The sequence below is a fragment of the Ascidiella aspersa genome, chromosome 8 (assembly GCF_963924565.1).
Source record: "Ascidiella aspersa chromosome 8, kaAscAspe10.2, whole genome shotgun sequence".
Classification (NCBI taxonomy): Eukaryota; Metazoa; Chordata; class Ascidiacea; order Phlebobranchia; family Ascidiidae; genus Ascidiella; species Ascidiella aspersa.
In genome coordinates this window covers 26000623-26017502 of record NC_139454.1, presented here as the reverse complement: position 1 = coordinate 26017502, position 16880 = coordinate 26000623, and the positions used below count along the sequence as shown (strand labels likewise).

The 16880-nt window shown below is 37.2% G+C and overlaps 2 protein-coding genes across 2 annotated transcripts; both read left to right on the top strand.

Moving 5' to 3' along the window:
* Positions 1-1289: 1289 nt before the first annotated feature.
* LOC146137087 (thioredoxin domain-containing protein-like) lies at positions 1290-6609 on the top strand. Its single transcript, XM_083395548.1, has 7 exons — positions 1290-1502; positions 2284-2375; positions 2631-2736; positions 3052-3190; positions 3745-3915; positions 4968-5093; positions 5616-6609. Exons 1-7 carry the CDS (start codon positions 1355-1357, stop codon positions 5779-5781), a joined length of 948 nt encoding a protein of 315 aa, XP_083251674.1. The 5' UTR covers positions 1290-1354; the 3' UTR covers positions 5782-6609.
* A 1175-nt stretch (positions 6610-7784) lies between these two features.
* On the top strand, positions 7785-16691 carry LOC146137086 (uncharacterized). The gene is made up of 5 exons (XM_083395770.1): positions 7785-11094; positions 11683-13555; positions 13800-13850; positions 14193-14246; positions 15191-16691. Exons 1-5 carry the CDS (start codon positions 10615-10617, stop codon positions 15421-15423), a joined length of 2691 nt encoding a protein of 896 aa, XP_083251896.1. The 5' UTR covers positions 7785-10614; the 3' UTR covers positions 15424-16691.
* The last annotated feature ends 189 nt before the right edge of the window (positions 16692-16880 follow it).

Genomic DNA, 16880 nt, shown 5'->3' with positions numbered 1-16880 from the left:
TTGATGCAAACTTATTTGCTCAGGCGAGTTTACTAATTTTAATTGTAAGCGTTTTATTTTTATGTCAATGACTTGACTTGGAATTGACTTGCTGCTAATGACAATGACCTTTTATTTTTTATTTTTTTGCAGTGCTCGACTTGAACTTAAATTGTTTTACATACGACTTTACTTGAACCTAATGTTCAAAATGACTCGTTTACAAGACTGAAAACACTGATGTACAGAAGTCTTCACACATCTCCAGTAGTACCCATTTCCTTATTTTTGCATTTTTCTCAAAATACCTCCCAACTCAGAAGGCCAACTGACAAAGTTCACCTATCGTTTGACTTGATTACTGTTAGTTTCACAAGTAAAATATAAATGTTGTTAGAAGAGTTATTCGAAACGTTTAAAATGCTACCTACTTCTGTATGGGCTTTGGTATTCCTTCTACGTCTAACTACAACCTCCATCAGCCATTATCTTAAGATTTATTCGAAACATTCAAAATGCTACCTACTTCAGTATGGGCATGATTTATAATGCAATGATCTAATCAACAAGAAATACATTGTACAAATCAGACGACTGAGCAGTTAACAGGCACCGATAGGCGGAATGCCTTCAGCAAGACAATCCACATGTGAGGTAAAAAGCTGTTACTTAGGGCGAAAGATTACACTGGAATCGTCAGTAACTTGAGACGGTCAACAAGTCTCTGGAATCATCGCACACAAAGACACTTCATTCCACTTTATCTGTCGACGTCACAAAGCATTGCTTCTAGAACCAAAGCAACTGTTACGTGATAATATATCGACAGTCGATCTTAATTGTTTTATTTGTAAGCAAATATAAGAATTTCCCATCAACCAAATTGGTTGTCAACGAACAAGCTGAATGAAAAGGTGGTAGTTAATATAAGTATTGCTATATTAAAAAAACTAAAAATGACGTTTATGACTAGAAGTAGTCTTTTCTCCTTTTATAACATGTGTTAAAAAGCAATTGTTGCAAATCCTTGTTTCAGTGTATTCCTTTGAAGTTTAAACTCATGTTTTCACACTTGCTTGTTGCAAGATTATACATTGTTGTCCCGCAATCATCGAATGAACCTGAATTACTTTGTAAACATTTTGTAAAATCTATCCAGAGAAAATTAACCCTGTGTGTCGAACTTCACTTAATTACCCTTAAAAAAACTGTTAAAATCGCGCAACGTTTGCACAAATATATTAGTCAGCATAAAAACCGCCGAGTAACCTTACTACGTAACAATAGAAGCGCTCGACGTGTAGGTTTGTTTGCAAACTCTGGGAAGTAAACTAAAGGCTGAAATTTTATTGTTGCGTGGTGGGAGCGTGAAGAAATGGTGTTTGCTAGGGTTTTTGGATTTCTTGGACTTCTAATAAACTTGTGCTTGGCGGAATTTGATCCTAACACAATCCCACACACAAGTAAAGCCGACATCATGAAGATGATCGAATCGGGAGACAACGAAGTTCTGGTTTTTGTCTGTAAGTTATTAGGGCGCTTGTCCCACTGTGGAAAATATGACAAGTGCACCACCGAGTTTTCTTCACCAAACCCAAACTGCATTCCAAATCAAATAGGGGCTCCAATTTTCATCACTACTCTAAAATCGGGTAATACTAATTTACGGAATGTATGGTCGGAACGCTCACTAATTTAAGTGTTACCCCGTTAAAACAATTATTAAACCAAGGCACAATATTTGGGTTAGGGTGGGGGTTAGCATTTGGGTGAAGGTGGGTCAAGTGTTATTATATTGTGAGCGCTCCGACCATTCATCATTCCGTAAATTAGTGTTACCCCTAAAATCTTATCACTTTGTTTTACAGCAACGATACGAGTTGTCTAAATTGAAATTACAAGGAGAAAATAAATAAGGGAAATTAAATATATTATCAATAATTGACCCCCTGAACCTAAACCCCAACTTGCACCCTAATCCAAATAATGTTAAAATAAAATAAAAAATCTACATTGCGGTAGGACTTTCAAAAATATAATGACACAACCGATAAAAATGGTTCTGTACAGGGTTTTTTTAAGGTTTGGTTTGGGTGACAGCCAAGTAGTTTTAAGAGACCGCAAGTGTTTCATTTAAATACCAAAAAGTTGCAAGTCCAAAATTTGGGAAACTGCTGGAGAAATTTGGGGAACCGTTTCTGTCCTGCAAAACACCTTAAAAAAACAGTGGTTCTGCACACCCAAGATCTTGACAGAAAATGCCATGAAATGCATACTGGCCCAAACCCAAACACTTTTTTTCAGATACAAACTTTGATGAGTGTCCTGCTTGCAAAACCAAGATGCCGGTTTTCCACGAATCGGTTGAGTTACTGGATAGGTTGGAAGAAGGCAAGGTGCCTTGTTTATTTATTTTGTACTAACTTATTTACATCTAAACAATTTACATTACAATGTTTGTGGTAAATAAAAATAGTAAAAATTTGCAAAACGAGTATCAGGTTTTGAAGAAATTAAGACAAATGAAAGATCTGCTGTTGTTTTGAAAATTTATCATATTATTATGCAAACTTTTGTTTTAAAGTTTGATGGTATTGTTGTTGTACTTTATTCTATTTTAAATAGAGATTTTTTGTGATGTATAAAAACAGGTGAAAAGCTTTAAGTTGGCCGTCAAGTTTCCAGAATATGGACTTACAACTTTCCCGAGTCTTGCACTTTTTCTGGGCGAGCACTCATTTCGTTACGACAGAATGGGTAAAATATGCCATTATTTGTTGTATTTAGCCATTTTCTTGTGTCTCAGTATTATGAAAATGTTTTTTATAATGAAAATGCATTAAATTATGTTTGAATACCTAAATAAACTTTAAACTAATAAATATATTATGAGTGTCAATTAAAGTATAAATAACACATGTACTTTTAAAAATCTGCTGTTAAATCTTTGTTTTGAATAAATACACATTATACAAAGTGGTTCTGTGAAATATAATTGTAATATTATTCATGTAATCCCTTTCTATTCAGAACTTACTATTAATATCTACTAATTTTGCACTTTTCAATCAGAAGAGTTTTCGCCCGAAGCCATTGTTGATTGGATCGAAGAAGCTAAACAGACTCCTTTGCCCGAACTAACGGATGAGACGTTTGAACACCTCACACAAGCCTCCACTGGTTCCACTACAGGGGATTGGCTAGTTATGTTGTAAGTTGCTATTTCCGATACTCTGTATTTTATTTGATTTTGAACCGTGATATTTTGGACTAAAAGTGTCGCGATCTGATACCAAATTACTTCACTTAAACAAGCAAACATCAAAATGAAAAGTGTAATGGTGATAATTTTTCGTTTATTTGTCCAAATTTTATTTTGTATTAGGAAATAAATTTATATTGGATTTAACATTTTCTCAGAAATGTACCTTTTAAAGATAAAAAACTTATCTTTTCAAGAATAAAAACTAGACTGTATTACAAATAATGACTAAAATTCATCAGGTCCGATATTATCGGACTTCCTTAGTTATAAAGATTATTATCGCTATTTGTCAATATAAATGATTTTTTTTTAACATTTATGTATCTTATTTTATTCTAAAATATTGTAAAACTTTGCACTAACCAGTGTCATATACTAATGCGACCAAGTTTCATATACTAATAGCAGTATATTAAAAATGCCTGTGTGAAAAAAGTTGTAAACCTGCAAATTAAGAGTGAAGAATGTGTTACAATTTAAAGCAATATTCTTTGCCTCAGTGCGAATAAGCAGCGACCTGCCTGCTTGAAACCCAACCTCCCCGATCTTGGAACAACCGCGGTAAGACTCCGACGAAGGAAGAATGTGGCGGTAGTTGACACGTCAAAGAGTCAAATTGTTGCAAAGCGATTCGACATGGAAAAAGACACACACTGTGTTAAATATTTATAGTAAGCAACAGTCTTCTTATATTTTTTCAAACTACTTAAAACAAAATAAACTGTTTTTTTAGGAACTTAATCATCTCATTGTAGTTTTTACGGCTTTAAAAATCCACTAGCTTCTTCATTTATCAGGGAGAATTAGGAATATCCGATGCTCAGTATTATTTTTGGATTGAAAACCCAATATTTTGGAAAAAAAAGTATTGTTATCTGATCCAATACCAATTGAAGTCTTTACTATGTTAAAAAATCCAAATTAATCAAATGGATAAGTGCAATGATAATGATTTTTGGGCTTTTTGCTCAGACATTAGGCCCCGATACCACCCTACTGTCGGAGTATTGATATTATTAGTTGACATTGAATATTGACATCGATCCGATATTACCAGACATCCCTAGTTAGAATGTAGGTCGGTAAATCTAGAACACAAAGGGAATCATATGGATATACCTATGGTTGTTTCTCACAATATTTTTAAACATGTTATTTATAAATTCTTTGTTTGTCAGTATTAGAAAGACTGAGGTTCCAATGAAACATGCCAGAGGTAACCTTTTATCATACAGGTATAACACCTTACTATCATCGTAGAACCTAGAGTGTGTTTTAATGCAAAACACATATGCTAAAGTAGGCACCACAATATTAAAGGAAGAATGTTGTGGCAATTAGGAGTATATTGTAGAAAAAATGCTTTAACCATTTTGTTTTCAATCAAGAAAAATGATTCATTTTTTACAATTAATAAAAAATGTTTACATAAATATAACCAAGTGTTGCTCAGTTATACATTATTCCTGGCAGCAATAGCTTATTTCATGAAGTTTACATAAATATTTATATTGGTGTTAAAAAAATAAATCACTTTTTTATACCCCTATCCGATTTTAAAAGTTTTTAAAACACAAATTAAAACAGAAAGATATAAAATAATCATATTTTTTTCAACACAATACAAAACACCTGTAATAAATAGTTTAAGAGTTGATTTCTAATCATTCTTTCTACACAAATGACTCATGAATGTCTTTACACTTAATGTTTTCTCACCCAGTTTTCACCGCACTGATCTCTACCACTACAATAGCGACAACCGAACCACAGCAGCCCTCCTGAACTTCGTGTTGACTGATTATGTGAACCACAAACCTTTGACAGTTCCTCCACCAATGGATCACAAGTAAAAACTTGGTTTCAATTTTTAACGTTCACTATTATACTGATAACACGTTTTTTGATTAGTGTGTGTTTTAACAGGTTTGGTAATTACTGTAATTTAACGTTGTTTCCTTGTATTTTTTAACTAAAACCGTTTTATGTTATATTAAATAATGTTTACCAAAATAACTTTTTAACAATAAAACAGACAGTTTCTTAATATTTTTGAACTAAGTCTAGAAACAAGTCCGACTTTGTTTATAAATGAAGCACCAGAATATAACAAAGAAAACACCCCTGGATAAGTTTTAAAGATACCCTAAAAAAGACCACATAATTTTATTTTCAGGAAAGAAAAAAGTTTAAAAAAAGTAATAACAGTTTATTTCAAAAAATAAAAGATGGTTGATTATATTCGCGTTTTTGGGCAAAATTAACAAAAACTCCGCCTTTTGAGAAATAAACACCAACAACCTCCCAAAACAAAAAAAATGAACAAAGCACACATCATTTTTTTAACAAACCCATATTTTCTGTTGTTTAGAAACGCCAAGTTGGAGGATGCCATAGCCGCCTTGACAGCGATGTTCAGTGAACACGCCCAACTCAGTCAATTGTCGTTTGTGGCTGGGGTTGGTTTCGGCTTGTTGGCCGTCCTATGCGCTATCCTGTTCATTCTACGCAAGTTCCGAAAAAGAAAAATCAACTAGTTTTAGTCGATTTCGCTGTTTTTTGTTTTTTGAACCAGCGCCGCACTTGCATTTTGGGCCCTTGTGTTATAAATGCGTACTTGATTATTCGATAACAATGGGGCATCGTTCGAATGTTTAGGTTTAAACAACAATAACAGGGCTAAAGCATAGCAGAAATATCAAATCCCGTACAGAAGTAGGTAGTATTTTGAAAATGGCATTTGGAAATGAGATATTCGAAGGGTTCAAAATGCTTCATACTTCTTGATGTTTCTTCTACGTTTAACCAAAACCTCCAAATAATATGCTCCAGGGCTTGAACACTGTTTTGATTTATGTTTTTTTCGTTTCCTAATTATATTTTTCAGTCGCATCGGTAAGTTGGGCCCAAATTGCAAGTAAACTTCTCAATTAAGAAATATTTTTTGCGGAATTTTGTTGTGAGTGCCAGTGTGTTGGGTGACGAAAGGTGGTGACTGTTAGGCCTGGCAGTTTGTGAAGCAGTGCGAAATAAAGCCGGAACGCCGTTTCGGTAAACAAAAACGTTTTTTTGCGCATTCGTTATTTTTTTATAGATTTATAAGATGTTGCCAATTGGTTTGTGTTTCAGCAGCATATTTGCTAAACAAATGGATGCGTCCCATCAAGGAAAATACTCAATTTGACCCTAAAAATGTTCCTTATTAAAAGTGTGGAATTTTAATTGCTGTGAATCGTTTAAGCTTATTCTTCGACAAATGTTTCCAACGTAACTTATTGTTTGTTATACGTCAATCATATGTAGCCATGTTTATTTTTCTTGCCCTTTGATTTTAGCTAATGTAGCTTTTAGCACAATACAAGAATGGGAAGAAAAGTACGTTTAGCTAGGCGTAGTGTGTTATGAACGCTTACATTATGTAATATTAGTATCAAGCTCAAAAACCTAAAAAAGTTGCAAGAATTGTAGTAGCAACACGAAGAGATGATCCAAATTTATAAATGCTTCTGTCTAATCTCCATTTTGCGAAAAGTTAAGTGAAAATAATTGGGTCGCCAACATTTCGCTGTTATACTGGCGCTTAGTATTAAGGTCGCCGCGAAAAAGGGTTTAAAAACTTTAGAAAAACTAGTTTGAAGCTCAGTGTATGTGTTCAGCCAAAGATCGGCCAAATTATTATTAAACGGTCAATAATACGTTAGTTTCGCAAGTAAGTGATCACTAACCACAATCTTGCACCTCTCTATCCGACAAATGGTTCGACTTAATTTACAATGCAGAGAAGTTATTACAAAACTTCTTAACAATTCAGCACATAAAACGAATTAGCCACTAAACGAGAAAACTTGGCAATGTTAGTGCTATATCTGCTAAATTTGGAACATTTTAAGGCGGTTATTGAACAGTTTCACCAAATCTATGCATGCAACTATTTAAGTCGACATTTCAGCAAAAATAATAATATCTATCGTTTGGCAACCTTTATGCATAATATTGTGTCGTTTTGGGCACCCATGGGAACGGTACTGCCATCACACTCTTTGTGAACTAACACTGAGCTAATGTGACGTCAGACTTTGAAAGTGTACCGCAATCGATTTGACCAACACAGCTGGCAGTCGACTGATATTACCGGTAGATAGAAGTCAATTGGCTCAGCTAAAGGTGTGATTGTAATGAGTTCCTTCCGTGCAATGCTGATGTGTGTTATGTGCGAATCATAGGATTTTCACGTAGCTGAGACACACGTTTAAAGTTGCGTGGCATATTTGCTTTGGGCGCCCACGCCTTTCAAGCAAACTGGCAGACGGGTCTAGTTGAAAAGGGAAAGCAAAAACCTCAAAAGCTTGTTGACTGTGTTGAGAAGTGAATAAGGCTGGCCATTCCAGTACTTCACAGTTCACTTGTACTTAGTTTATATCCGGTTTCAGATCCAACTGTGTTATGTTTAGCGATATTTGAGAATTGTCTGGTTTTACTGAAACCCTTTTTTTGTTAAGATCTTCCACAGACGATAAATGCAAAGGAAACTTTCAGTTGAATGTGCTAATAGATTGACTGTGAAGTAAAAAACAGGTACAACGTAATCATTTCCTAAAGTTGATAGCATATATTTTCAGCCGTATAAAATCAGGCATCATTATTTCATGTTAACATCTTTTTTTAAACAGTAGCCTATAAATATTGTTCTATTTAGACTAAATTATATTTATTTTGGGAAGTTAGCGTTTGCTGTTAGTACTTGTAACTGATTGGCTTAAAACTTATTAAGAGTTTTAGTCAATCAGCTAGAAAGGACGACTTTGTTGAAGGAACTTAACGTTTAATAACCAAACAAAAGGTGGGATAGCAAAGCAGTCAGTCGCCTTTCGACTGGAAAACAACAGTTGTGCGACTGCCTTCGGCGGTCAACCGTTTCATTCTTGGGTTATAAAAGGTTTCTTGACTAAAAGGCTGTTCAGACTCAAACTGCGAATGGAATTATATTGGTCTATTATGCGCATTATTGCTGTAATTGTATCTCGTTTCCGGCTGTTAGAACGTTAGCTGTTAGTTTTTTTAGTTAGTAGCGTTTTAATTTAGCTGTAGTCTTGTAGACATTGAAGATAGCCGATCTATTTGAATATGATTATGCTGACTAAATATGTTTAATTGCCCGACCTTATGGGGAAAGTTTGAGTGAAGAACAGGGAAATAAAGTGCTTTATAAGATGTTGGTGTCTTGAATGTACATACAGTATCACTTAATCATCTCAAAGTCTAGTCAGTTTAGATAGCTGAATTACCTAGTCCTAGGCTACTTACATAGAATACGTTCTGTTTTCACCTGTTTGACATTACTGACAATAAGAAACCGTTACAAAACGTATACACCGTTATGTATCTTAGACACTATAGCCAATATGCAAGTATTGGAATATGGCCCAAATGTGTGGCTTTAAAAGGGAGCTTTGTGCTTTCCATGTGGCCCTAATAACTGGCCAGCTAAAGGCTGCTTGGTTTCCGCGTGACGTCACACTATCAATTACCTCAGAATTGAAAGCGGCCATCTGGGAGTTGTGGAACCTTATGCCGTCTCTATTACTCCAGTTGTTGTCGGCATGTGATTTAATCCCAGTTTTTTAACATTTTCCCTCATACTTTGGAACACTATATACGGATCTGTTCATAAGTTTAATGGTGTAAATAACGGCCCAAATAGACATAAAAAGCGACATGCTTTATTATTCAAACGTTTCGGCAAATGCTCATGCCATCATCAGTGATATGAAGGCCACATCAGTTACACCCGTTTATATACACTTTAGTCGCACAAAGGATACTTATTGTTACACGTAATTCGCCAGTACCTTGGCTTTGTAAGCGACATATCTGATAGGCTTACTATAAGTTTCAGATAGCCTGTATGCACTGGCATAAAACTATTTAAAACGAGTCTGTAGTTTTAGAAACGTGATATTTAGATAGTTTAAAAACGGGTAAAATGAAGCATTTATTTTTATTTTTGTTTGAATGTAGAAACATGTAAACATCTGTAATACTCCATTGCTATGGTGATTTACTCAAGTTAGTTTATTTAGTGTTTACCGTGCGTCTTATGTCTCAAACTGGTCCAACCGGTCGACGTGTAACGTATAGCAACTTCTAAGTTGTAATATCGTAGAAGTCAGAACAGGAATACGTACGTTCAGCAAGATTTTATATTGAAAAATGTGTTAAAAAAATGAAACAGAAATGTTGAAAAGTCAACTATGTGCGTCGCATTAGGTGATTCTAATCATTAGATGGGAAACTATGGACATTTCCAGCTATCTACTCCAAAGATTAATGAATTTAATTGAGTGTACTAGTTTACTCTAATCTAATTTAATAATATTGATTTTAATTCTACGTTGTCCAAATGGCGTTTTTTACTTTTTTAATCGTAACGAGGTTTTAACTATGAAGGTTAATTATACAGCCTGAAAGTAGCTTAAACGGAATTCGAAATAGGAAAAACTAAATAGGGACATAAGTTAATTCAAAACTAATTTAGAAAAGTAAAAATTAGTTTTCCAAATCTTCTATTCATAAATTGTAACCCTAACCTGATCTCCAACCCATTATAAACGGTATGTTAACCTCTCCTTGGCTTGTAATGAAGATGTAGGGTTCGTTTGGCTCCTAGTGAAGTGATTGATGCGAATGTGGAAGCGCTTGTCACCACTGAGCTTTCAACAAGGCTTGCTTTAGAGGTCGGGATAGCAGGTTGCTACAGCAAGTGTTGTACAACATTATGTGAGATGCTATTTGTAAACTTGGTTAGTTATGACATATCACAAGGGCAGATTGAAATTGAACTATTTGACAGTGTTGTGATTGTAAATAAGTCATTTTGAAATATATTTTTTCAAGTCAAGTTTTTGTTAATTGGGTTATTTATCCCAATGTTTGTACGTTGCGTTTTTGTTATTTTAGTTGCTCATAATCAGGCGAGTTCACCAATTTTATTAGTTTAATCATTTATTCTTATGTCTGTCACTTTGAATTGCCTTGCTTTAATAATGACTAATGACTTGTTTATAACACTGGCGACAGTGTTAACTGGCGATAACTTCGCGATTTTAAAGGGAAAAAAGTGAGTTTCTTGCGATTCAATGTTTAGAATAGACTCTTTGACTCTTTATAGAGGCTAGTTTTATGATGCAACTAAGAATTGGTTTAAAACGTGATAATTACGTATGTTAAACACCGCTTCAAGTGAAAAAAATTACTTTAAAAGTTCAAGAAATTATTTTTGAAGACTTTATGTTTAAAAAAATTGAATTACCAGCGACACACACTTACCCTGGTGATTTATTTCATGTTAAAGATCCACCAATAGTCACATAATGAGGTTAGCAGGTGTATGTCTCCTTCTACTGTTAAGTCTTCTTAACCTCCAGCAAACCTGGACTTTTCCTGCGAATAAACCTTTTCCGAGGTGGGACGACGCACCTTACAAGTTCATGAATAATATCCCAACACAGAAATCCACACAGGAACCCAACAACTTGTTAAAAGGGATCAACCGGCCCCAATTCGGGAATTTTGAACCCCAGTTCCAAGCGGACGGTGCAAACAATATAGGCGGCCCTCCAGCGGTTAATTTTGGCGATGCTGTCCAACCGCTAGACGGCGGCAGAGCTTTGGATACGAAGAGCATTTACAGGCCGAGCTTTCCTGCACAAAATCGCGACCTTCTTCTTCAAAATAATCCTGTTTTAACTGAAACTGTTCAAACCGAAGGGGAAAACCCGCTACTGAAAGCAGACAGTCCGCTAGAGGCAGTAACAAGCATTGGCGAAGAACATTTGGATGAAATCAAAAAGGTTTGTCAACGTCGGTTGTATACAATAAAGCATAAACCGCTTCCAGGCATAGTAGCAATAAAAATAAATCCTCTGGTAATTTAAAATTGTTAAATTGTTCTCCAACGTTTCGGCGAACTAATAAGTCGCCTTTCGTTATATCATAAAAAAGGAAAATAAATTGTTTGGTATCTTCTTTTTGCGCGTTTTTTCTTCATTTCTTAATTTTTTGCATCAATTGTATGAACTAGCGATCTGTGTTATTCACCTTAAAATTTGTATAGGTCATTGATTATAGGAAATATAATGACCAGGGGATCGATATGTTGATTAATGATTTGGGTCTAGTAGGGAGTGAGATCCATGAACTATGAAGTAGTAAATGTTTTGTGGCAGAGGAACTTTTTTTATAAATGATCACAATTTCTAGTGTTAACAAACATCTATTAGTCTACACTTTATTGCTTTTGTAGAATTATTTAGTTACGTATTCTCGTGACCTTTCAACCCTGGATAAATGAGCTGATATATTTGGTGAAAGTCACTTTATACCTTCGCCAATGTTATTGACTTTGGTCTCACCATTAATATTGTTCCTTGCTTCTTCAGGAAGATCTTCCTTCCTCTGTACAAATGGTCCCTGGTGGTCAGGTTGATCCCGGAACAATCCAGGATGCTCAGGTGGATCCCGGAACAAACCAGGATGCTCAGGTGGATCCCAGAACAATCCAGGATGCTCAGGTTGATCCCGGAACAATCCAGGATGCTCAGGTGGATCCCGGAACAATCCAGGATGCTCAGGTGGATCCCGGAACAATCCAGGATGCTCAGGTTGATCCCGGAACAATCCAGGATGCTCAGGTGGATCCCGGAACAATCCAGGATGCTCAGGTTGATCCCGGAACAATCCAGGATGCTCAGGTGGATCCCGGAACAACCCAGGATGCTCAGGTGGATTCCGGAACAATCCAGGATGGTCAGGTTGATCCCGGAACAATCCAGGATGCTCAGGTTGATCCCGGAACAATCCAGGATGCTCAGGTGGATCCCGGAACAATCCAGGATGCTCAGGTGGATCCCGGAACAAACCAGGATGCTCAGGTGGATCCCGGGACAATCCAGGATGCTCAGGTGGATCCCGGAACAATCCAGGATGCTCAGGTTGATCCCGGAACAATCCATGATGCTCAGGTGGATCCCGGAACAATCCAGGATGCTCAGGTGGATCCCGGAACAAACCAGGATGCTCGGGTTGATCCCGAAACAATCCAGGATGCTCAGGTGGATCCCGGAACAATCCAGGATGCTCAGGTGGATCCCGGAACAATCCAGGATGCTCAGGTGAACGTCGGAAGTGACGTAGGAACCAGCAACGTCGGAAGTGACGTAGCTACCAGCGACGTCGGAAGTGACGTAGGAACCAGCAACGTCGGAAGTGACGTAGGAACCAGCAACATCACGAATAACGTAGGAACCAGCAACGTCACAAATAACGTAGGAACCAGCAACGTCGGAAGTGACGTAGAAACCGGCAGTGACGTAGGAACCAGCAACATCGGAAGTGACGTAGGAACCAGCGACGTCGGAAGTGACGTAGGAACCAGCAACGTCACAAATAACGTAGGAACTAGCAACGTCGGAAGTGACGTAGAAACCAGCAGTGACGTAGGAACAAGCAACGTCGGAAGTGACGTAGGAACCAACAACGTCGGAAGTGACGTAGGAACCAGCAGTGACGTAAGAAACACCAACGTCGGAAGTGACGTAGGAACCAGCAGTGACGTAGGAACCAGTAATAGTGTTGTAGAAGTTGTTTCGTCGGAAACTGACCAGGAATTACAGGATCCAATCAACTCCGAAGATTTAACAGAAGTTGATCAACAACAACTTGATGCTGGGGGTGATCCACTAGTTGTCGCACCACAGTCCGCTGCGGACCTGAGAGGGAATTCCCCAAACGCCCCACTCACCGGCACCGAAGCGCCCCACGACCCCGTGGTACCGGGAAAAACCCAAGTCGGAAACCTCGTTAAAGATAACAGCCAGGAACAAGTTGGGGAGGATCTCGGTGTTGTAAAGATCCCGGATGTTGGGGTTGATGTAAATGTTGGAACCGAAGACGACGGGGAATTCCCATCCTCGGAAGCGGGCCCGGGCGGAGAAGGGGAATTCCCTAAGGACATCAATATGGAAGGGGAAAGTGATGAAGATCGTCAAAATGATGTTGAGGAGCCAGCTTCGCAGGAGGATCTTCGTGAGAATGTTGAGGAAGATCTTCCTGAAAAGGTTCATAATTTGGACGATGAGGCTGTTCTCGACCGAGATGGCGTCAACATCAACGATCCAATGTTCAGCGATGACGTCGAAGTGGAGACAATGGATGAATCGCGCGTGGAACAATTGGAAGAAGAAGCCGAACAAATGGATGAAGACATCCAGCAATCGAACAACGAAGAAAACTTCGATCTCGTCGAACAAGAAAGTGAGATACATTTCGTTTGCGCCGATTTTGACAGCGTAAGAATGTCCGATATCACAGGATCGCAACCGATAGCCGATTGTAGTATCGCTTCTCGTAGCAAATTAGTTTAAACAATTCGATTAAAACTGCGTCTTTTGATTATTAGAACAAATTAATAAAATAATTACTTAAACTTCTTTACGGCGGCAAGCTCAACTAACCTGTTTATTTTATTTTCCCTGAAACATTTTTTTTATTTTTAAAGATAACGAGGAAGAAGGGGATTCCCCCGAAGAAGGTTTAGTTGATTACAATGGTAAGTGACGTCATTGTAGGTGATTCCCCCAATATTGTGTTAATCTGTTTTAAATACAAAAAACACCAAAATAATAAAACTTTGTTGTTTCAATAGCACACGCTTTGCGCTTAAATTGTTTTAAGAAAGTGCTTTCGAAGTATTTATCCAAATCAAAGCCTCCACAACGATAAATCAGAAGAAATGACAAAGAACAGATAAATAAGTTCTTTTTGAGATGTTTCGAACCTAAAAAATATGAAGAGTCGCCCAATTATTCACCGCTTTTCCTAGGTTTCAAAATGAATTGAACTTTTTTTGTGCATAATAACGTGTTTTTAAATCTTGTAATTTTTTTTGCAGTTGGAGAATCTGACGATATTGATCTTGACGCAAACTTACCCTACGAAAATCACGGTAACTGCTCTGCTTTAGTTGTAAAAAAAATCTCACCTGGTCCTTAAACCACCCGGTAATGCACTGATTTCCAACAATCCTTCGGGTGCCTTCTTATTTTGCCCAAGTGGAGCAAAGGGTATTAGGGATCTTTTAGAGTATGATTTCTGCTCTGTTGGTCTTCTTACAATAATTTAAACGGCGTTTCCCGATTCATTTCCGTTTATAGTGACATTACAGTAGACCACCAATATTTCTAGTAGGGTTGTCGTATATCTATTTAGTATTTCCTTGGGGTGCGCCAATCAATAAACGGTTGAGAACCACTGATATAGTAAATTGGAGCTTACTGCCACTTGGCATCGGCTCCGATCCGATGTTATCAGACATTTTAACTACAATCCCCCTGGAAAAAAGGATCCCTAATTTTGACAAGCAACATTATCCTGATGCAGTGTTGTACAAGTCATTTCAAATTTACATTTTTGTAAATGACATAAAGCCTTTAGTCAAATAATTTTGCCCAAAAGACCAAAGTAAAGTCAATACATTTGAAAATAGCGATCCAAGTGAGATTAGGTCAAGTCATTATATTTTTCTTTCGGTGCACTTCCAAAAATAACCCAAGTATAGCATCGTTGCTTGCCGCATCTTGTTCGTAAAACTAGTCTGTGGTGAGGTTCGAACTCACAGCCTCGGGCATACCGGGACCGTCGCTCTACCAACTGAGCAACACAGGCTCAGAGGGGAGCAAGTCGAAAAACAACCATAGCACTGTTGCCTGCTGCATCCTGTTCATTAAACTAGCCCGTGGTGAGGTTCGAACTCACAACCTCGACCATACCGGAACCGTCGCTCTAACAACTGAGCTGCACAGGCTGAGAGTGGCCTGCTACATCCTGTTCGTACATACAACCTTATTTCAACCTCACTAATTTAACACTGTCATGTCAATTTATTTGCAGATGATCAAGTGAAGAGCATCATTGAGGAGCACGAGAGAAGCTCCTACCGCTCCTACCGATTCTCACTCTTCCTATTCTTCGCCATCGCCGCTCTGCTATTCCTCTACTTTGGAGGTTGGAGGAACATGAAGGGAGCAATGTACGCGATTTACGCTGGAGGGCAGTACAGGAGAGGCTACAACGCCAGCCGGGACGGTTACACACTCATGCCTCAAGGAAGCAAGCGAGCTTAACGCTCATTGGCTCGCTCTAGGTCACGTGATGCGCCGCTCTGCAGAGCCAGTTGAACTGTGTTTCGATCGGTGCTTCTTAAACTGTAGACAATTCTGACCAAGCGGGGTAGTTTTACATTTTTTTCATAATATTCGATAGTGCATTTATACATATAAAAATTTTTAGTTTTAACGAACTAGAATAAGCTTACATATGTTTACATTTTTGGTGATCATTTATAAATGATTTTATTCGTTTTTCATACGTCGATTTCCATCTATTTATTAGACGCAGATCACAATTTGTGTTTGGTTTACAAATATTTTTGATTCATAACTTATTTAGTGTTGCAACCCCGAGTAGAATTTGGTGGATTTAATAACCTTCGAAAACGTATAAAGTTATGTTGTTCTACAGCAAATTAAGAGAACTAATTTACAAATTACATCAAATGAACATTAAATATTTTTAAATCGTCCCTGTAGACTTGTTTTAGTAGAAATCGACCAACTGAACTATTGACCTTGTGACAGTAGAGGTCATACGAAGCACTAGAGTATTTTTGCTTTTACGTGTCTTGTGAAAAAATGTGATAAAGCTATTGCCAAGTTACCACCAATTAGTTAAAGTAAAGTTACAATTGTACCACTTAACTGTTTTCCGGCATTATACAAAACGATGGCGCTTCTAATTATTTCACATTATTATCATTTGGTGGTTGCGGTACGTTATTTACTTTTTAATCACAATTTTATGCGTGGTAGCCTTTTTACTGAAATGTTTTCTTTGTTTGGTACGCTCATTTTATTTACTTATTATTGGCATTTCGCTATTTTGTAGAAGCACATTTTCGATCGTATTTCTTCTTTTATGCGTTCAAAAAACTTTTAAATTGTATTCTAGGTGATTGGGAGCTATTGGCCAGTTTGTATGGCCACTTAACTGGCCGGCCCGCTTTGTGCAAAAGAGTGCCGGCCTTTACTAAAACGGCCACATAAGCTGGCCGTTTATTTCACGACTTGACTTGTAGGTTCAGCGCCGCATTTTGCTTGTTACTTTTGAAGTAGAAGTTCAAAGGCTGCTTTTATTTTGTGCTTACAGCGCAAGTAAACCAACAACAGAATACTGAAGTTGCTGTTTATATGAATGCTGAGAAAATATACGGATGTTTTTTGTTTGTAATACTAACAAAAATGTAATATTTTTAGTGGCGATAATCTAGGGGTTCTTGACCTTACATAGTTTGCGTTCAGAAGAATACGTCCTGAAATACAATATCATAATGAAATCTAAAAAAAACCACATATTTGAATTTTAACTGACTAGTTATTTAAATACTACATGCTCGTGAGCTCAAGTAGACCGAGCTTCATGATTAACAAATCCAGATATAAACTATTAGGCTTCTTCAATTTAATAGCAGTTGTCCAGATTTTAACTTTCCACCTTTAGGCTGTTGATATTTTAATGCCAACAA